This window comes from Hyla sarda, chromosome 11 (genome assembly GCF_029499605.1).
Source record: "Hyla sarda isolate aHylSar1 chromosome 11, aHylSar1.hap1, whole genome shotgun sequence".
NCBI classification, from domain to species: Eukaryota; Metazoa; Chordata; class Amphibia; order Anura; family Hylidae; genus Hyla; species Hyla sarda.
In genome coordinates, this window is record NC_079199.1 from 53,478,298 (window position 1) to 53,501,762 (window position 23,465).

General features: G+C 41.8%; 1 protein-coding gene across 6 annotated transcripts in view; it reads left to right on the forward strand.

Annotated features, from left to right (window-relative positions):
• XRCC3 (X-ray repair cross complementing 3) overlaps positions 1–23,465 on the forward strand; it is a 46,627-nt gene extending 23,162 nt beyond the window's left edge. For 3 of the 6 annotated variants that reach the window (XM_056546955.1, XM_056546954.1, XM_056546957.1), the window contains 2 exons: positions 933–979; positions 1,388–3,119. In XM_056546955.1, the coding sequence (XP_056402930.1) occupies positions 933–979; positions 1,388–1,604 (264 nt within the window). In that variant the 3' untranslated portion in view covers positions 1,605–3,119. Of the gene's footprint in view, positions 1–932; positions 980–1,387; positions 3,120–8,648; positions 8,742–13,958; positions 17,312–23,278 lie in introns of those variants that run through there. The other 3 variants (XR_008849002.1, XR_008849001.1, XM_056546956.1) reach the window with 3 other exon arrangements.

Below are 23,465 nucleotides of genomic sequence, written 5' to 3' on the forward strand. Positions count from 1 at the left end.
CTGTGAATAAGCAGGTGGGGGGAGGAGATTTATCAAAACCTTTGCAAAGAAAAAGTTGCCCATATGAACCAATCAGATCGCTTCTTTCATTTTGCAGAGGCCTTGTTAAAAATGAAAGAAGCGAGCTGATTGGTTGCTATGGGCAACTTTTCCACTGGACAGGTTTTTATAAATCTCTCCCAGGGTGTTTAGCTCAGTAGAGTGGTATAGAGGTAATGTTTTCTCCTGATATTTCAGCAACAATGTTATATGATAAATGCATATACTCCGCAGGTATTGCCCTGTGATAAGGGTTTTCCTATGTAATGTCTATAAGGGTAGGGTCTCACAGTGAAGAAAGTCATGCAGATAAAACTCTACTGGCATGCAGTGGCCAATGGATGCTTGATTTTGCTGATAAAACTGCCCTGTATACTGTGGCCACTGTATGTAGGTGGGGTTCCATTCACATGCACTTTTCCGACTGTGGACCCTTTTACACGGGTTGTTTATCAGGTGAATATTCATTCTAAGAATAATTAACCCCATGGAATAGGGCAGCAAACAGCCGATGAACAAACAAACGCTCATTTCTTGACTGATTTTTTATTTTTTTTGTACAGCCAATGAATTTGTTTTTGGTCGTACATTGCCCTGTGGTAACAAGATGTGTGGCCGATAATTATGAATTTAAGGGGCCACGTGATTGATCAACCCTTTTGAAGCCCATAGGCCTCATTTAGACAGGCTCTTGTGTATAACAGTCCATATTGTGGATGTGCCAACCAGACCCCTCTGATTCTCCTGACCATATATCCCATAATACATGTCTTAAGCCAATAATCTTTCATTGATGGAGGACTGATGTCTGGAGGTCTTAGTGTTTCAGTCATTGTGGACTTGGGAGAGTAGCCTAATACCATATCATGTATTACTCTTCTCCTGTTCACTAGGTGACAGACACCATGAAGGACGCAGACACTGCCCTGAATCTCATGGGGTAAGCTTTCTTCTATATATGTCTTCATTAGAAGTAACAGAGCTGTCACTGGATCAAACAATTCATTCATGGTTGTCAAGTGAAAACTCTATCCACTCACATAAATTGAGCAAAAGGCAGGATGTATTTAACCCTTTCACAAGTCTGCATATGTGATAATGTGTTTGTAGACTAAACACCTTAGACAATCCATAGACAATTGCAGTAATAAAGTAATACTTAAAATGGGCAGTTTTATCATTAGGAAACAACACCCTAAACCCCATGTTATAAGACATAAAGCTGATTTTGTCTGTGGGTTGGGTCTGGAGTTCAACTCTAACACTTTGCCCTTTATTGGTGGGGATAGGTTTTCCCTTGAACCCCCTTGTTAAAATGTAACAATATTAACTTTTTTGTATAATTCAGGTTACAGGATAAAAAGGTTCAGCCGGCACTGGGAATCTCCTGGTCCAACCAGCTTTTGATGAGGCTTATGGTGTCTCGGACACAGCTGATGGCTCCTCTACCACATACAGGCTGTATTCTACGGAATATGGAAGTAATTTTTGCGCCTCATATTCCTCCCTCAACTTGTTATTACACCGTAGACCTGGAAGGAGTGAAAGGAATTGATGCTACATGAACTGTTCACACATTGATCAGGCAAAGGTTTTTTTGTTCAGACTCTATTTCTGAGGATTGGAAAAAGCAGATATATGCAGAAGTATAACTTTAATGGACCAAGTCAACTAGTGAATATATTCGGTTCATTTTCCAAACTTAATTTAGTCTCAGAAACACAGCAAACCATGCTTTTTTGGTGGTATGCCAACATTTGCCCTTGACGGAGAGAATGGACGCTGCACTGCACTGTTCAGTAAGAGAAAGGGCTTGTAACATGTGAGAGAATTTCTAAGTAATGGATTAAAATAGTCCCAGTCATTTCAGGTAAATTTTGTTTATGTGTTTAGCCTTTTGCATTCACTTCCAGGCAGTGGAAGAGAAAGGTGATGTCTAAATATAAAAGAAAGTACACTAAGCGATTGTCTGAGCTAGTGATTGTGTGTCTGTATACAAGAGTGTGAAGTATACAAGTGAGTGTAAGTATAAAAGTGAGAGGGACTTAAAATTAAGGGACTTTAAATTCAGGGAGTTTAATTGAAATATTTGATACATTTTTGCAATCCCCAAATTTAGTATGGCCTCCATGTTGGAAAAGGCAGTCCGGTGTACATCTTGCACAATGTATGCAATCCTTGAACAGCAGTTTGAGGGTGCATATTGTTGTGAGAGATGTTTGCGAGTTGTTAATTTGGAAGCCCAGATCCTGGATCCAGAGGAGCAACTGGCAACACTGAGACGCATTGACAACTTGGAGAGGAGTCTCCTGCTCACTGAGCAACTACTCTCTGGTGTAGAGGTGGGGGAGGATAGTGGGACGTAGGTGCAGGACAATCAGGCAGTTAGCTGTGTTACAGTTAGAAAATGGGGTAGAGGAAAAAGTGTCAGGGAGGCTAGTCCTGATCTGGAATACCTCAACAAGTTTGCCTGTTTGGCAGATGAGGGGGATGCCATTTCAGAGCTAGCAGTACTGCAACAGGACTCTGCCTCTGACCGCCAGGGGGGTGTCTGCTCCAGTAAGGAGGGAGGGAGGAGTGCAGGGCAGGCCAGACAGGTACTGGTAGTGGGGGACTCAATTATTAGGGGGACAGACAGGGCGATCTGTCACAAAGACTGGGATCGCCGAACAGTGTGTTGTCTTCCTGGCGCTCAAGTTCAGCACATTGCGGATCGGGTTGACAGGTTGCTGGGTGGGGCTGTAGAGGACCCAGCAGCCATGGTGACTTAGGCCGCAAGCTTAAGGCAAGGACCTCCAAGGTAATATTTTCTGAAATATTACCTGTACCACGAGCCACACCAGAGAGGCAGCGGGAGATTATGGAGGTAAACAAGTGGCTCAGAAGCTGGTGTAGGGACGAGGGGTTTGGGTTCATGGAGAACTGGGCTGACTCCGCTGTCAGATACCGTCTCTATCCTAGGGACGGGCTGCACCTCAATAGGGAGGGTGCAGCTGTGCTTGGGAAGAAGATGGCTAGAAGGGTGGAGGAGTGTTTAAACTAGGGACTGAGGGGGAGGGAACCTACAATGTAGAGGGGGAAGATAGTGTATATTGAGAGGGGGGACTTATTAATATACCTGGGGGTGGAGCGGAGGGAGGGGTTATAATAGTTAATAGGCTCCATACGAAGAAAAAACATATACCAATGAATTGCATGTTGACTAATGCCAGAAGTCTGTCCAATAAAACAGATGAACTGGAGTGGTTGATGTCTGAGGAGGATTATGACATAGTGGGTATAACAGAGACTTGAGTGGATGATAGCTGTGACTGGGTGGTCAACATACAGGGTTAGAGTCTATTCAGGAAGGATCGGACGAAACGGAAAGGGGGAGGAGTTTGTTTTATGTGAAATCGAGTCTGAAGGCCGCACTGGGGGAGGATATATGGGAAGGAAACAATAATGTGGAGTCATTATGGGTAGAAATATATGGAGATGAAAATAAAAAAAATTCTGATAGGGGTTTGCTATAAGCCACCAAACATAATGGAAGAGGCAGAAGATCAATTACTGAGGCAAATAAACAAGGCAGCAAATCAGAATGATGTGATAATAATGGGGACTTTAACTATCCTGATATAAACTGGGAGACTGAGACCTGTGAATCTCATAAAGGAGGCTTGAGAAAGGGAGAGATCCTGAAACGTCGTCTGGTTTCCTCACCTCCGGGTGAGTTGTTATCCACTGTTCTATCACACTATGTCCGTATGTCCATCAATTTTTGTATGAAAAAATATGCGGCTGAAGTAAAGTGATTGAATTGGAACACTTAATTTGTGGTTTGGAGTGCAGTTTGTATTGGACTATGTTGTACTGAGAAACTGTGGAGACTCAGGTGCACTACACCACACCCAGGTGCTGATTACATCCTCTACTTTGTTTGCTTTGAATAATCTCATAAAGGAAACAGGTTTCTGACTATAGCTAAAGACAATTATCTGTCCCAAATGGTGCAGGGCCCGACCAGAGGGGGCGCCCTACTAGACTTAATATTAACCAACAGACCTGACAGAGTAATTTATGTGCAAGTAGAAGGACACCTAGGAAATAGTGATCATAATATAATACATTATAACTTGCTCTTCAATAAGGGAATCTCTCGAGGGGCCACAAAAACAATGAACTTTAGGAAGGCAAAGTTTGATAAACTCAGAGAAGCCCTTAACCTCTTAAGGACGCAGGGCGTACCTGTACGCCCTGCGCCTGGTCCCGGTATATAACGCAGGGTCCCGCCGTGACCCCGCGTCATACTGGGTCGGCCAATGATAGCTGGGACCCTGGGCTAATAGCGTGCGGCACCGATCGTTGTGCCGCGCGCTATTAACTCTTTAGACGCGGTGATCAAAGTTGATCACCACATCTAAAATGGAAGTAAAAGCTTCCCGGCAGCTCAGTCGGGCTGATCGGGACCATCGCAATAAAATAGCGATGTCCCGATCAGCTAGCGCGCGAGCGGGGTTCCCCTCACCTGTCTCCGTCGCATCCGATCGGCAATTGATTGCTCCAAGCCTGAGCTATCGACCGCTTATAACACTGATCAATGCAAAGCTAGGGCTTTGCAGTGAACAGTGTAAAAGATCAGTGTGTGCAATATATCGTTAATAAAACTGCACGGTCAATGGCGTTCTCGCAAAAAAATTCCAGAATCCAAAATAGCGTATTTTTGGTCACTTTTTATATCATGAAAAAATGAACAAAAAGCAATTAAAAAGTCCAATCAATACATATATGGTAAGGATAAAAACTTCAGATCACGGTGCAAAAAATGAGCCCTCATACTGGCGCGTACGCGGAAAAATAAAAAAGTTATAGGGGTCAGAAGATGAGAATTTTTAACGTATACATTTTCCTGGATGTATTTATGATTTTTTTCAGAAGTACGAAAAAATCAAACCTACATAAGTAGGGTATCATTTTTACCATATGGACCTACAGAATAAAGATAAGGTGTCATTTTTACCAAAAAATGCACTGCGTAGAAACAGAAGCCCCCAAAAGTTACAAAATGGTGATTTTTTTCTTCAATTTTGTCGCACAATTAATCCGCTTCGCCGTGGATTTTTTTGTTAAATGGCTGATGTCACTGCAAAGTAGAATTGGTGGTGCAAAAAATAAGCCATCATATGGAATTTTATGTGCAAAATTTAAAGCGTTATGATTTTTAGAAGGTGATGAGGAAAAAATGGAAAAACGCTGAATCCTTAAATGGGCACTGTCACCAACTTTATTTTTTGATATGTTGTAGTACTTATGTACTACAACATATCTCTAATATACTTTTATTTATTTATTTTTTCATTAAAAAGGTTTAATTTACATTTAAAAACCGGCTACTGAAAAAGGACTGATTTTGGAGTGGCAATCAGTCCTTTTTCAGTTAGGCTGCACTCCCCGGCCACTGGCTGGGAGGCCACTCCTCCCGCAAATCGCCGCCGCTGCCTCGTTGCCACCGCTGTCCCTGCACGCCTGCTGCCGGACTCTGCAGTAACTGCAGGTGTAATGAGGGAACGGGGTATGCGGGGCGGGGAGGAGGGAACGGGCTAGCAAAAAAATAAAAAATAGGATGGTGGGAGCTACCCTTTAACCCCTTAAGGACCGGGGTTTTTTCCGTTTTTGCATTTTCGTTTTTTTCTCTTTCAATTTTGCACCTATAAATCCATATGATGGTTTATTTTTTGCGCCACCAATTCTTCTTTGTAATGACGTCAGTCATTTTGCTCAAAAATCTACGGTGAAACGTAAAAAAAAAATCATTGTGCGACAAAATTGAAAAAAACCCGCCGTTTTGTAACTTTTGGGGGCTTCCGTTTCTACGTAGTACATTTTCGGTAAAAATGACACCTTATCTTTATTCTGTAGGTCCATACGATTAAAATGATACCCTACTTATATAGGTTTGATTTTGTCGTACTTCTGGAAAAAATCATAACTACATGCAGGAAAATTAATACGTTTAAAATTGTCATCTTCTGACCCCTATAACTTTTTTATTTTTCTGTGTATGGGGCGGTATGAGGGCTCATTTTTTGCGCCGTGATCTGAAGTTTTTAACGGTACCATTTTTGCATTGATAGGACTTATTGATCGCTTTTTATTCATTTTTGGACTTTGGAATTTTTTTGCACGCCATTGACCGAGCGGTTTAATTAATGATATATTTTTATAATTCGGACATTTCCACACGCGGTGATACCACATATGTTTATTTTTATTTACAGTGTGTTTTTTTTTTTTATGGGAAAAGGGGGGTGATTCAAACTTTTTATAGGGGAGGAGTTAAATGATATTCATTCACTTTTTTTTCACTTTTTTTTTGCAGTGTTATAGCTCCCATAGGGACCTATAACACTGCACACACTGATCTTCATCATTGATCACTGGTTTCTCATAGGAAACCAGTGATCGATGATTCTGCCGCATGACTGCTCATGCCTGGATCTCAGGCACTGAGCAGTCATTCGGCGATCGGACAGCGAGGAGGCAGGTAGGGGCCCTCCCGCTGTCCTGTAAGCTGTTCGGGATGCCGCGATTTCGCCGCGGCTATCCCAAACAGCCCACTGAGTTAACCGGCAGCTTTCACTTTCGGTTTTAGCTGCGCGGCTCAGCTCTGAGCGCGCGGCTAAAGGGTTAAAATAGCGCGGAGCAGGACCAAGGACGTACCAGTACGTCCTTGGTCCTTAAGGGGTTAACAATATAAATTGGGATAATGTCCTCAAAAACAAAAATACTGATACTAAATGGGAGACTTTTCAAAATATCTTAAATTCTCACTGTAAGATGTATATATGTTATGGGAATAAAAGGGCCAGAAATAAAAGAAAACCAATATGGATGAATACAAATATTAAGGGGCAATAAATGATGAAAATAAAGCATTTAAATTACTAAAACAGGACGGCAGTGAAGAAGCATTAAACAGCTATAGAGAAAAATGTAGAATATGTAAAAAACAGATAAAAGCCGCAAAAACAGAGGCAGAAAGGTTAATTGCCAAAGAGAGTAAAACTAACCCCAAAATGTTCTTTAACTATATAAATAGCAAAAAGGTTAAAAATGAAAGTGTTGAAAACATTTTTAAAAAATGATGAGGAAAATATTATAGACGGGGATCAGGGAAAAGCAAATATATTAAACAAATTCTTCTCCACTGTGTTCACCGAGGAAAATGAAATGCCAGGTGAAATCCAGCGAGATAAGGTAAACTCCCCAGTACAGGTCACCTGTCTAACCCAGGAAGAAGTACAGTGCCGCCTACAAAAAATCAAAATAGACAAATCGCCAGGTCCAGATGGCATTCACCCTCGTGTTTTAAAGAAATTAAGTAATGTAATAGACAGACCCCTATAGTAACAGGGACTGTTCCCCAGGACTGGTGCATGGCAAATGTTGTGCCAATATTTAAAAAGGGGTCAAAAGGTGACCCCGGGAATTATAGGCCTGTTAGTTTAACCTCTGTTGTATGTAAATTGTTTGAGGGTTTCCTAAGAGATGCTATTTTGGAATATCTTGATAAAAATAAACGTTTGACCCCATATCAGCATGGCTTAATGAGGGATCGGTCCTGTCAAACTAACCTGATCAGCTTCTATGAGGAGGTGAGCTCCAGACTGGAGCAGGGGCAATCGCTGGATGTCCTTTATCTGGATTTTTCCAAAGCATTTGATACAGTGCCACATAAAAGATTGGTGCATAAAATGAGAAGGTTTGGGCTGGGGGAGAATATGTGTAAGTGGGTAAGTAACTGGTTCAGTGATAGGAAACAGAGGGTGGTTATTAATGGTACTTATTCTGATTGGGTGACTGTTACTAGTGGGGTACCACAGGGGTCAGTCTTGGGTCCTGTTCAATTTAATATATTTATTAATGACCTTGTAGAGGGGTTGAATAGTAAAGTAGCAATCTTTGCAGATGATCCTAAACTCTGTAAAGCGGTAAACACTATAGAGGACAGTGCACTGTTACAAATGGATCTGGATAGGTTCGAGGTTTGGGCTGGGAAGTGGCAGATGAGGTTCAACACTGATAAATGTAAGGTAATGCACGTGAGGAAGAAAAATCCGGGCTGGGATTATGTATTAAATGGGAGAACACTTGGGACGACTGACGTGGAAAAGGACTTGGGAGTCTTAGTTAACAGTAAATTTAGCTGTAGTGACCAGTGTCGGGCAGCTGCTGCCAAGGCAAATAAAATCATGGGGTGCATCAATAGGGGCATAGATGCCCACGACAAGGAAATAATTCTACCGCTGTACAAATCACTAGTCAGACCACACATAGAATACTGTGTACAGTACTGGGCACCAGTGTACAAGAAAGATATAGTGGAGCTGGAGAGGGTTCAAAGACGGGCAACCAGAGTAATACGGGGACTAGGAGGACAAGGAAATAATTCTACCGCTGTACAAATCACTAGTCAGACCACACATAGAATACTGAATTCTGTCAGGTAGTATTCTACCTAGAGTTTTCCCCTTTTCTTGTGGTTTTACTATATTTTATTGCAATAATTTCTGTCATATTTTCTTTGTTATAGTTTGTTTATTTTGTTTCCTTTTTTTTTAATTTAGATAAGAGTTAATCACTCAGACTTTACTCTATTGAATTACTCCAATATATGGACCCGGAATATTCCCTTCTCTCGTCTACACGCAGGTATTGAGGTAATCTACACATTCACTATCCCACTTCCTTTCTGTGGACAGAGACTGCTGTCTTAATCCACAGACAGGAACAAAAGCAAGATGTCACACAAGATTTTTAGCTTAAATTGTAGAGGACTTATTAGTCCTAAACGTAGGGCATACATGTGGAAAGAGGCCCTTAACCCCTTAACGACGCAGGACGTATATTTACGTCCTGCGCCGGCTCCTGCGATATGAAGTGGGATCGCGCCGCGATCCTGCATCATATCGCGTCGGTCCCGGCGCTCATCAACGGCCGGGACCCGCGGCTAATACCACACATCGCCGATCACAGCGATGTGCGGTATTAACCCTTTAGAAGCGGCGGTCAAAGCTGACCGCCGCTTCTAAAGTGAAACTGAAAGTGACCCGGCTGCTCAGTCGGGCTGTTCGGGACCGCCGCGGTGAAATCGCGGCGTCCCGAACAGCTGATCGGACATCGGGAGGGCCCTTACCTGCCTCCTCGGTGTCCGATCGACGAATGACTGCTCCGTGCCTGAGATCCAGGCAGGAGCAGTCAAGCGCCGATAATGCTGATCACATGCGTGTTAATACACGCCAGTGATCAGCATGAGAGATCAGTGTGTGCAGTGTTATAGGTCCCTATGGGACCTATAACACTGCAAAAAAAAAGTTAAAAAAAAGTGTTAATAAAGGTAATTTAACCCCTTCCCTAATAAAAGTTTGAATCACCCCCCTTTTCCCATAAAAAAAATAAAACAGTGTAAAAAAATGTATAAATAAACATATGTGGTATCGCCGCGTGCGTAAATGTCCGAACTATAAAAATATATCATTAATTAAACCGCACAGTCAATGGCGTACGCGCAAAAAAATTCCAAAGTCCAAAAAAGCGTATTTTGGTCACTTTTTATACCATTAAAAAAATGAATAAAAAGTGATCAAAAAGTCTGATAAAAAAAAAAATCATAACGATAAAAACTTCAGATCCCGGCGCAAAAAATGAGTCCTCACACCGCCCTGTACGTGGAAAAATAAAAAAGTTATAGGGGTCAGAAATTACATTTTAAACGTATAAATTTTCCTGCATGTAGTTATGATTTTTTCCAGAAGTGCGACAAAATCAAACCTATATAAGTAGGGTATCATTTTAACCGTATGGACCTACAGAATAATGATAAGGTGTAATTTTTTATTGATAAAATAAAAGTAGGTACATTAGTGATAGGAGGCGACTTTAATGCGATCGCTGACATTACCATGGACACCACAAACACTACCCCAGGTCACAGGACTGAACTCTCTGACTGGTTGCATAATAATAACCTCTGCGATGTATGGAGGTGTCTACATAGCACAGAGAGGGACTACACTTTTTACTCCAGTTCCCATAACACCTACACAAGACTGGACATGTTTTTAGTTCATAGCGACCAAATATTAGAGACATCTTAATGTGATGTATAAGCCAGATTACATGGACTGACCATGCCCCTTTGACTTTGCATATAGCTTCTCGAATTGGTATTCTGGGCAATTTCCAATGGAAGCTTGACCCCTTTTTTGTGTCCAAAGCGGAATACAAACAAAAAATTAAAACAGACATAGATGAGTTTTTGCTTTAAACTCACCATCTACTTTTAATCCGACCATTTTATGGATTTTTCACAAAGCCTACATTAGAGGTATGCTCATTCAACAAGCCTCTAGGCACAGAAAGAAAAAGCTTAAGGAATCACAACAACTTCTACAGGAAATAGCTTCTTTAGAAAAACACCACAAGAAATGTAAAGATTTACTTACTTTGCAGACACATAGGGAAAAAAGGACATTGCTATGTAATCTTCTTTCTAACGAATTTGATAGACATTCCAGGAAACTACAATGCACTGGATATCACCAACTAAACAAGCCCACTAGGCTTACAGCCTTACTTGCCAAAGGCCCTAGGGGGAAATGTAGAGTACCCTATCTAATAAATAGTAGGGATAACACGAAGATTACACTTCCCAAACATATCGCTAACGAAATAGCCAACTTCTATAAAACACTGTATAATCTAAAAGATGACTCTAGTACATTTCAACAGAAAATTTAAGATATAGATAAGTACTTGTCTTCTTGTGCTCTTCCTAAATTAAATCCGGAAGACATTTCTGATCTTAACATGCCAATTACTATTGAGGAGATTGAACATGTCATAAAACATCTGAAACTTAGAAAAGCCCCTGGACCAGATGGGTATTCAGAATAGTGCATATATAGACAGACATATTATCACCCCATTTATGCAATATGTTTAATCAAGCAGCCACCACAGGATCATTTTCACATGACATGTAAGCCGCAAACATTATCACGCTACCAAAACCAGGCAAGGATCCAACTACACCGGCTAATTTTTGTCCCATTTCCCTGATAAATATAGACATGAAGATTTATGCAAAAATTTTGGCCACTCTCATACAACAAATGCTTCCAAATTTACTTCACCCCGATCAAGTAGGGTTTACTCCTGGACGTCAAGCTTGCGATGGTACCAGGAGAGTGATTGATCTCATATCATGGGCTAGGAGCCGTAGAGTGCCTTCTCTGCTCTTATCTCTAGATGCGGAGGAGGCATTCGACAGGGTCAACTGGTTGTATATGAGGAGGGTCCTTTATCATAATGGCTTTCCTGAAGAATTCATCTCATCAGTTTTTGCCCTATATGCGTCCCCATCCGCCAGAGTGTTTCTAAATAACCACTTCTCTGACCCCTTTTTGCTATATCTAATGGAACGAGGCAAGGATGTCCTCTTTCCCCACTCTTGTTTGTATTAGCTATAGAACCCTTGGCCATAAAAATTAGACAGAATGCCAATATTTCTGGATTAGCCCCTTCACATGGAAACAATAAAATTAGTTAGTTTGCAGATGACATCCTGCTAATGCTTTCTACTCCACAACAATCCCTCTCAGAAATCTTTCTGGAACTACAGGCTTATAGTAGAATATCATATTATAAAGTTAACGTAACAAAGTCTAATATACTAAAGATCTGGCTGACAAAAACCATTGCTACACAAATTCAACATTCATTCCCATATAAGTGGGAAAAATCATCCCTACCTTATTTAGGAATCAAGTTAACAGTAGACATGAATAACTTGATCCCTGAGAACTTCCATAACCTATACACCTCAATACAAAAAGATTTAGCTTCATTTGGTAAATTTTATTGGAGCTGGTTTGGGAGGATTAGTGTTTACAAAATGTTCATACTTCCAAAACTTTTGTATCTCATGCGGACGATCCCTCTAGCATTGCCCAAGAGTCTATTGACAAAACTTTGCAGACAAATGTCAGACTTTGTTTGGCAAAAGTCTCGGCCCAGAATATCCGCAGAACTAATGACAAAAAGACCTGAAAATGGAGGTGCTGGTCTCCCCAACTTGACAGCTTACTCACAGGCCACCATGCTGAAACAATCAATTCCTGAAGCCTTTAGCTGACAGGAAACCTTGGGTACTCCTGGAGGGATCATTGTGTGGTATACAGGATTGGAAAACTTTACTAATTAATTCCCATAAAATTAACAAATCCACTCTTAGATTGAACAAAATGATTTCAGACAATATTAAGGTATGGAACATTAGGCCTAACAGCAGCTCCGATTCCGCCAGTAATACACTTGTCAATTTGACCTTGATTTCTAACCTTGACGTATGGGTAGAGAAAGACATTACTTTATTGACCCACTTATACAAAGATGATAAGCTTTTATCCTTTGAGGAATTACAAAATACACATAATTTACCGGACTCTGAGAGGAAAACATATGACATTATTGTTAAGCACCTTAAGAAATTCCCTAAACCTAATGTGCTAATACCTCAAAATCTGACCAACTTGATGGGCCTATCCTCCGACTCCATTTCCAAATCAACAACTAGACCAATTTACCAGTTTTGCAATAATGATATATACATAAATAATAGTCCACAACACTCCAAGTGGGAAAAAGAATTAAACATTATTATTTCTTTTTTTTTTTTTTTTATATATAACTGTTTATTTTCATTTTCAAAAAGAAAACATACAATATCAACATTAAGTGAAATATACAAGATTGGGAAAATAACGCTTTCAATATTCTCGGTCTGCAACACATGTAGAGAAGTTCAAATAGTACCTTGAAATGTTCAGTCATAAAGAGAGAAGTCCAATAAGAACATTTGTATAACATTGAGATGCAAAATCTCTTCACTCTAGTAAGTAAATATTTCATAACAGTAAATACAGTCAAGGCAGTTTGTCAAAACATTTATATTTTAACAATATATCTAACCAGAAATTGTAATGTCAATTGGTAGCAGACCAGAGGTATATATAAGCAACGGGTAACCTATATATCAGGTCTCCCAAAAGTATAGAAGCAAAATAAAATAAAATATCAAAAGGGTAAAGAAAATAACAAATAAAAAGAAGATAAGAGATAGGGGGTAATAGAGTAGAGAAAGAAAAACTTACAAGTACAATAGTTCCGCGAGACCATCAGCATTGAGTTTGAGAGGGAGAAAAGTCCCTCCCAGGGTTGCCATGTCCGTTGGTATATAGAGATAGTATTGTCTATAACTGCAGATAAATACTCCATTCGTTTTGTTTCCCTAATTTTATCTGATAGCAGAGAAATGGGGGGAGCTTCCGACTTTAACCACCACTGTGCTATGAGACACTTAGCAGCCGTCAGAATATGTAGAACTAATTTAGTCTGAAATTTAGTGAGGTTAACAGGTAGTAAATTAAGAAGATATATACTGGGCTCCAAGGGTAATTGTATGTTTAGTGTCTTACGAATTATAAGGCTAACTTCAAGCCAATAATATTTAAGTCGAGAACAATCTGGGATCAAGCTTATCTGACATTAAAGAAGGCTACATCTTGTATTGGACATAAGGAGCAATTTTTCAAAATGACATCCAGATGGTATCACACCCCTGCTAAGCTTCATTCTATGATACCCACTTGCTCCCAGTTATGCTGGCGGGGATGTGGGCAGGTAGGCACTATTAGCCATGTCTTTTGGACATGTCCTACGCTACATAACTTGAAAAAGGGCATTGATGAGTTAATAAAACTAATATCAAATAAATCAGTTTCTTTGTCTAGCAAACTAGCACTTTTAAATATAGGCCTGCATGCTGTAAATGTTAGATTTAGGACACCTATCTGGCACATTTTAATAACTTACAGGACACACATTGCAGCCAGGTGGAAGACTCCATCTGTACCGGCTACTGCTGACATTATTGACGCTGTCAAGACCAACTGTTTCTATGAAGTAACGTACGCATGGAAGTTGAATACCAGAGCTGACTGCGAGTCTAGATGGTGCAGCTGGACGAAACATTATCCACAGTCCTAACTATTGCACGTTTCACACTTAAATGGCGTTACTTGTGTTCCAGTGTTCATAGTACACATGTACATAGGTCATTACATGATGTATGTTATATTCTCCACATACTTTATATGGCTGCCTGTGGCGAGAGGGGAGGACTGCGGGATCCTACATAAATTTACTTGCTGATGGACTACTTCAGGTATAGTAAAGTTATTAGTTATCTGTTCATTTAATTAATGGTAAATCTTATAGATTTTTCAAACACATTCCGGATATGCGATGGATCTGATTATTATTATAATTTTTTTTTTAAAGAAGTGTATCTAAACTGAGTGATCATTTCTAAAGAATTTGTATGATTCTGTTCTATTTATTTCTGTATTGTTCTTTTGGCCGTGTTTGTTATCTATTGGGCAATTCGGTTTTGTGAAAAAATTTTCTTGAAAAATTCAATAAAATTTTTTTTGAACCATAGAATACTGTGTACAGTACTGGGCACCAGTGTACAAGAAAGATATAGTGGATCTGGAGAGGGTTCAAAGACTTTCAAACAGGGTAATACGGGGAATGGGAGGACTACAGTACCCAGAAAGGTTATCAGAATTGGGGTTATTTAGTTTAGAAAAAAGAAGGCTTAGGGGCGACCTAATAACTATGTATAAATATATCAGGGGACAGTACAGAGATCTCTCCCATGATCTATTTATACCCAGGACTGTATCTATAACAAGAGGGCATCCTCTACGTCTAGAGGAAAGAAGGTTCCTACACAAGCACAGACGGGGGTTCTTTACTGTAAGAGCAGTGAGACTGTGGAATTCTCTGCCTGAGGAGGTGGTCATGGGGAACTCTGTAAAAGAGTTCAAAAGGGATCTGGATGCATTTTTTGAGAATAATAACATTACAGGTTATGGATTCTAGATCTATAGGGACAGAACATTGATCCAGGGATTTATTCTGACTGCCATATTTGGAGTCGGGAAGGAATTTTTACCTCTAGAATGAGGGTTTTTTGCCTTCCTCTGGATCAACATAGTAGAGACTCATTAGGGATATAGGTTGAACTTGATGGACTTTTTTCAACCTTATGAACTATGTTACTATGTATTAAGCCTGTTAAGGTTGTATTTGTGCGAGGGGCGTAAGTATTGAACATCCCTCCACCTCTAGGCGGAGTTTACAGGAGTTAGGGCAGGAGGGCGTGAGTATGTAACGCCCCCTGTACCCTGTGGCAGGGCGTACGTGGTGTTCTGCGTCCACCGTTTGAATCTCCCGCCTTACCGTTTGGAGCCCCGGCAGCCGCACACTGCACTGGAGCTTCGCTGTGTCTGAATTAATGTTAGGTGTCAGGGCGTCTCTTTTAGCCTGCTCGCTGCCTCATAGTGGGATGCTGGGTTGCCCGTCTTCTGCCTGGTAAAGTATCCGAGTTGCGTCTGCTTTGGACTGGTAAGTGACGTTTTGCGGATCCAACCCCACATCTGCAGCATTCACAGCGAGACACCGGAGACCCGTTGTTGTTGTGCACATCATCCTCCCATTTCCAGGGAGCAGCACGTTTTCTGGCGATTCCCCGGTGACCCGGCACGATCAGCCAAGTATATATAACGGCGTTGAGTGGGTCACAGAGCTTGGATGGTGCGGCTGGGGTATGCGGATAACTTTTCAGAGTACAGAGCCTGGCTGAAGGGTGTAGGGGGGCCGGTAGGAGTAAGTAACTAGCTGTGCTGCGTGACTCATGAAGCGAGGAGAACAATTAACTACGGTAGCGCGAACGCTGTCACTCCTGTCATATATGCTAAGAGCAATGTCCAGTTAGGTCCTCCATCTTTGTTCCATAGGTTCATATCCCAGACAGGTGCTTGTTGTGTAACCAGCTAAAACGGCATTCTGATCTGTACTGTAGTGTGCCTATTTAAGTCAATGGCCCAAATCAGTGCATCTTGACTAAATGTAGTGTACTGCATTACAGTATGTTTAATGTTGGAATGGCATAGTGTGGTAGGAAACAGCTCATGCACAATCAATCCATTATGCTTAAGCAGATTAAGATTAGGGCACGTTTCACACACATTTTCTGACGCATGCCACAAACATGTACAAAACAAGATAAATTTGGTTGATTACTGTTTACACGCATATATGCCATACTGTTTGATTCGCTCACAGGGGTGTGGAAATAAAAAATAAAAAAAACTACTTGTCCAAGGGACTAAAGCGGAACACAATCTACTTGTCCCTCAAGAAAATCCATTTGTCCTGGTAGATAAAATAATTTCAACCAAAATAGTCTGTAAATAAGGTCTTTATTAGTTTCTGCACTTTCGTTTTTTCCTCCTCGTCCTATAATAGCCACAACTCATATTTTTACATCTACAGACCCAAATGAGGCTTGTATTTTGTGGGGCCAATTATGCTTTGTAATGACACCTTTCACTTTTCCATAACTTATACTCTGAAACAAAAAATTTTTTAAAAAATATAAAAATTTGAATTATGAAATAGAATTTTTTTTTTCCGCCATTCACCTTGTGGTCAAACTTATATATTATTTTTATACTTTAGGTCGGCCTGATTACACTAATACCAAATTTGTTTCGTTACCGTCATGTTTTAATAATGATAATAATAATAATAAATTATTATAATTTTTTTACATTTTAATAAAAAAAAAAAATCCTGACCCCTATAACATTTTTATTTTTTATTATACTGGGCTGTATGAGGGCTCGTTTTTTTGGGCCGTAATATGCTGTTTGTATCGGTACCATTTTGGTAATGATCTGACTTTTTGAACACTTTTTTTTACTTGATGTTATAAACATAAAAAATGCAATTCTGTGATTTTGTATTTTTTATTTTTTTATGTTAACGCCATTTATCGTACGGGATATAAAATCTTATCTATTAATAGTTCGGACAATTACGCATGTGCCGATACCAAATATGTATATTTTTATTATGTTTACACATTTTTGTATGGAAAAGGGGGATGATATGAACTTTTAATATTGAAAGGGTTAATGGGTCTTTTATTAAACTTTATTTTTTTTTTATAAACTTTTTTAGGAGGAATCATTTAGATTCCTCATACAGATCAATGCAGATCTATTGAACTCCATTGATCTGTGCTTATTTGGTTGAGCCTGCTCAAGGCAGGCTCAATCAAATGCAGATCTATGGGGGCAGCCATGAATGCAGAGGTAAGCCCTCCGTCTACCTCCACAGGGGATCGCCCCCCCCCCCCCCCCCCCCCCCGTGATCCACCTCTCTAGACCACCAGGGATGGTTAAAAGATCCCTTTAGACACCGCTGTCAACTTTGACAGCAGTGATCTAAAGGATTAATAGCCGTCCGCGGCGATTGCCGCATGCCGGGCTATTAGCGGCGGCCCCCAGCTACTGAAATGAGCCGGGGTTGAGTCAGGAGCCCACTCCATACACCCACACACCCGCATTATTAAAATAAAAAGGGGGGGGGCGGGGAAGTTGGTCCGGCCCTGCTAGCTAAAGCTATGAAAAAATCACCTGCCCAGCACCTAGAATTACATGTCCCGGGCATCAGGCGATAGGATTTCCACATCCATGCACTCATGGCATTTATACTGTTCATACGTTCATGGCTTTTTATACTGTTCATTAGGGATGTAAGAAAAAAATCGATTTGCGCGATTATCGCGATTTTTCATTAGGCCATACTGAATTGATTCAAAATATGTTTTAATCGATCCTTTTAGGGATGTGGAATTTGTATCTCCTGACGCCCGGACATGCTGTTCCGGGCGTCAGGAGATACAAATTCCACATTTGTGGAGCCGGCAGGCCGGATCTGATGCGGCGGCACTCTGGGTGTATGGAGCGGGCTCCGACTCGTGCCCGCTCCGTACTCTGCGGCCCCCGGCTGATTTCAGTAGCCGGGGGCCACTGATGCATCACCGCCGCTAATACCCAGCATGCGGCACTCAGAGGGGTGTATGGAGCAGGCTTCTGACTCCTGCCCGCTCCACATTCTGCAGCCCCCGGCTGTTCTCAGTAGCCGGGGCCACCGCTAATATCCAGCATGCGGTGCTCAGAGGGGTGTATGCAGCGGGCTCCGGACTCGTGCCCGCTCCATACTCTTCAGCCACCGGCTGTTGTCAGTAGCTGGGGGCCGCCGCTAATAGCCAGCATGCGGTGATCGCCACAGCTGGCTATTAACCCTTTAGATCGCCGCTGTCAAAGCTGACAGCGCGTCTAAAGGGATCTGTGAATGCTCCCTGGTGGACTAGTGGGGTGGATCGCACCCCCAGCAGCGCTATGGGGGGCGGGCGATCCACTGTGGAGGTAGCCGGAGGGCTTACCTCTGCTTCCTGCTGTCTCGTGGCTCTGTCATTGATAGATCCTGGCTTGACCAGGCTCTATCAATGGATCGCAGATCAATGGAGTTCAATAGAACTCTATTCATCTGTCTGAGGAATCTAATGATTCCTCCTAAAAGTCTAATAAAGTGTATAAAAAAAAATTAAGTTTTAATAAAAGTGTAAAAGACATTGTTTTTGAGACAGAATCGGGATATATCGCGATGTATCGTCACCTAGACTGTATCATTCGCTCTCGTTGTTCATACATTCATTGCATTTATGCTGCACATGCACTCTTGACGTTTGTACTGGTTGTGCACTCGTGGATTTGTGCTGCGCATGCGTCCATGGCATTTGTGCTGTGCATGTGCTTTTGGCATTTGTTTTCATATGCCCGTGGCGTTTTTTGTGATGCGCCGGCGCTTATGGTATTTGTGTTTCATGCGTCCCTAGCGTTTGTGTTGTTCTGACGCTTGGGGCTTACGTTATAGTTATTTCTACACGTACAGCTGGTGCTTGTCCATTCTCATGCTTGCAGGAGGTGATGTGTGCATATCATGTATTCGATGCTTTGGTCATATTAATTATGTATGTTTTGTATTCATCTGGGGTGTATTGTTTAGTTTACCCAACATACATTACAGCATTAAATACGGGACAAGGTGTTCATAGTATCTTTCCATAATGTTCTCACCATGCTTTAGGCATCAGAGCGCACACAGCATGCCTACCATGCTTGCAGGGGAGGTACTATTTAGTTATTGTTTCTAACATGTCTGCACAAGCAATATCCTAATGACACAAAGGCGGTGGTTACCTTTCATGCCTAACATACTCAGGGGGTAGGGCGCGCTGAATAGTTATTGTGACTGACACATTTCACAGCAATTGGGTTGTAACACAGATGGTTGTGTACCCGTCAGGTCTGCCTCGGCAGCAGCGGATGCCCTATGACTGACACAAAGCAATGACATACTGACATAGGTGGTTGTTTTCCTGTTATATCTGCCACGTCTGCAGGGGGAGGCACCACGCAGCGTATTGTTAGTGACATGTTTTAAGAGCAATAACATTACGACACATAGGTGGTTGTTTATCCATTATGCCTGACACGTCTGCAGGGGGAGGCACAACGCAGGTTATTTGTTATTGACACATTTTCAGAGCAATAACATTACGACACATAGGTGGTTAACTGTTATGCCTGCCACGTCTGCAGGAGGAGGCACCACGCAGGTTGTTACTGATACGTCTTTCAGAGCAATAACACCATAAATGGTTGATTACCTGTTATGCATGCCACGTCGGCAGAGGGACACACAATGCAGGTTATTGTTACTGACACGTTTTCAGAGCAATAACATTACGACACATAGGTGGTTGTTTACCCATTATGCCTGCCCCGTCTGCAGGGGGAGGCACCATGCAGGTTATTGTTACTGACACTTCTTTCAGAGCAATAACACCATACATGGTTGTTTACCCGTTATGCCTGCCACATCGGCAGAGGGACACATAATGCAGGTTATTGTTACTGACACGCTTTCAGAGCAATAACATTACTACACATAGGTGGTTACCTGTAATGCCTGCCACGTTCGCAAGGGGATACACCACATAGGTTTTTGTTACTGACCCTCCTTCAGAGTATTAACTTTATTACACATAGGGGTTGTTTACCCGTTATGCCTTCCACATCAGTAGGGGGGGGGGGTACACTACGCAGGTTATTATTATTGACACGCCTTTCAGAGCAGTAACATGATGACATATAGGTGGTTGTTTGACACGTTAATTCAAAGAACAACATGTCAATATCAAGTGCTTACATATTCATAGTACCTGACATGTCTGCAGGGGGATTCACTACCTTTCTTACTACTGACACTACTTCAGGTCTCACAGCTAAGGGTAGGAATGACTGTGTATAGTCAGGTCTTATCCTCAGGTAAGCTGTTACATGAGTCTTGTTTAATCTACTGGTGAACTTGCGTCACAAGGTCATCATCTTCAAAGGTCTGTCATGTTGTCAGGTTTTATCATTAGTCTAACAAGATATTTTGCCTCTTAATGGCAGGGACAACACTATGTTAATGCCTGGCAAGCATTTAACAGTTTCCCTCTTGCCGTGTTAATAAAGGTAAGTTGGTTAACATGTACAGAAGCGGGTCTGGTTCAGTGACGGTTCGTTTTTTCAGTGTGGTCGTGATTAACACAGCTTCTCAGTACTAGGTATCAGCTTACATGGTGATTAATGGATAGCTGCATTCTGTTCCATGAGATATAGCCCAGCATAGGGTATGTGAGGTCGCTAGAGTGTGAGGTGTTAATATATGATAATTATTATAATTGTTATTCATCCTACCAGGTTGACTTTTTGCCCACTAAAGGAGTGCCCTCAGATGCGATTTATGGCACACCTCTGACCGCTTTGCTAAGGTTATTGTATTTCTCACAGGTAGGTATGCAAGGGTTGCAGCCACAAGCACGAGCGTGAAGCCCTGTGTACTAATGATAGTGAATGAGACTGTGATACAAAGAGGAAATCACTATTTATCTAAAATGACTTTTTGTGCTGAAAAGTTGATCCAAAGTGCTAGCCATGAGGGTTCTGATATCTTTCCACTGTCTGCTGCTAAAAACAGCCTTAACTTGACAACAGAGATGCTGACGGGGATCATAGGAATTGGTGTGGAACTTTTCTGTGATTCGCACACTTCTATCCACTGCTTAGTATCTCTTATTTCTGTGTTTGTGAAGGAGGGATACCTCCAATACATGCCAATGAGAGATGTCACTTGGTGGCATGCGTCATGCAGAAACCCTATTGTTACAAAAGAGATATGTATATTTCCCACTGGGTCCTGTTCTATGCCTACTCAGGGGCCTCCTTATTGCTTTATATATAACTGGTATGTGCAATAAAAAAAAACTGCTGAAAATCAGTGTACCGTATTTTTCGCCATATAAGACGCACTTTTTCTTCTTGGGGGGAAAAAGTCGGTGCGTCTTATACGGCGAATACACCCCTATCGCGGCGGTCCCTGCGGCCATCAACGGCCGGGACCTGCGGCTAATACAGGACATCACCGATCGCGGTGATGCCCTATATTAACCCTTCAGACGCGGCGATCAAAGCTGACCACCGCATCTGAAGGGAAAGTGACACTAACCCGGCTGTTCAGTCGGGCTGTTCGGGACCGCCGCGATTTCACCGCGGTGGTCCCGAACAGCCCGACTGAATAGCCGGATTAGTGCTTACAGGACACCGGGAGGGACCTTACCTGCCTCCTCGGTGTCTTCTCCGTTCAGGGATCCCCCTGTATGGCCGGCACTCTCCTTCCTCGTCATCACGTCGTCGCATACGTGCGTCGGCGTGCGTAACGACGTGATGATGGCGACGGAGAGCGAGGATACCCGGCGGCAGCAGAGACATTCTGGAGCGACGGGGACACGGCGACAGCGATATCCAGGGCAGCGGTGACGGGTCCGGAGCAGCGGGGACACGTGAGTATTACCTCCTATGCAGTGGTCTTCAATCTGCGGACCTCCAGATGTTGCAAAACTACAACTCCCAGCATGCCCGGACAGCCGTTGGCTGTCCGGGCATGCTGGGAGTTGTAGTTTTGCAACATCTGGAGGTCCGCAGGTTGAAGACCACTATTGGGTCTATTTTAGATTTTGCACCAAAAAATAGGGTGCGTCTTATACGCCGGTGCGTACCTATAGGGCGAAAAATACGGTAAGTACTGGTAGCCCATGCTGTTAACAGAGTTTTCATGGAATTGACAGGTACAATTTTTAAGGGATATTTAGGGTGATGATCACAATGCAGTAACTTTCTGTCTTGGAAGGTTTATTTCCAAGATAGTACTGAATTATTACTTTTTCACCTCCCAGATAACCCCTTGAAGTCTATAGCAGTCAATAAAATATATATGCCTGATCCAAACCTGTGAGAGCTGCAGTCTATGGACAAAAATAATTGCTATAGTTATTATAGGATGGTGATACAAAGCATTTGGAACATTTTCAGATCCTTTCATGTTTTGTATGTTGTGGCCTTGTGTTAAAATTAAAAAGTGTTCCTCACCATTCTGCACTCAATTCTGCATAATGACAAGTATAAACAGAATGTTAGAAACCCTTGCTAATTTATTAAAAAGGAAAAACTAAAATATTGCACTGACCACCCACAGTATGATGCTGCCTCCACAGTGCCTGGTTTCTTTCAGACATAGGGGGACATTTATCAATGTTGGTGTAGGTAGATGTTTTTTGTAGATCATTTTGGTTGGTCTAAATTTGGTGCAATTGCACCAAATTTACTATACTTGTGCAAGGCACATGATAAATTTTGTGCAAAGTTCTAAATCTCCACACCGTTCTATTTGTACACCTAAGCTGCATCTCACAGGAAGTGTGTTGTGTCATGGACACTGGTATTTTGTTCTATTGTTTTGAGGCTCGAATTCCATTGAGGTTTTTTTGTCCACCAGCAAAAATGCCAAAAAACTGTCACAGCTTGTATTTTTGCTGGTGTGTACAGCGTCACTACTCACCTCCTCCGGTCCTATAGTATACAGAGGTGCATAGTGTACCCATGTATGCTATACAGGAGCCTAGCAAGGAAAGAGTTAACCCAGAACTGCTCAGCAGTAGCGTGGGTTAAGTCTTTGTGCGCTATCCTGTATATACAGCTGTCTATAGATGACTGTATATACAGAACACAGTAGGCAGACGTCAACAATTGGAGGCTCACTGCAGTATGGGCGCACTCCCCAGTGGAAAGCGCCAACAAACGTACCAACCTTCTTTTTGTTTTCTTTTCAGATATGTGAATGCGGAGGACTACGTCAGATTCGGTGGATTGCGACAATGAACAGCATTTTTTATGTCAATAAAAGGGTTAACGAGGGCTGTGGGGAGTGTTTAAAAAAATTTTTTTTCAATGTGTCGTGTTTTTTTCTAATTGCATTATGAGGCTTAGTAGTGGAAGCATTCTTGTAGACAGAATCAA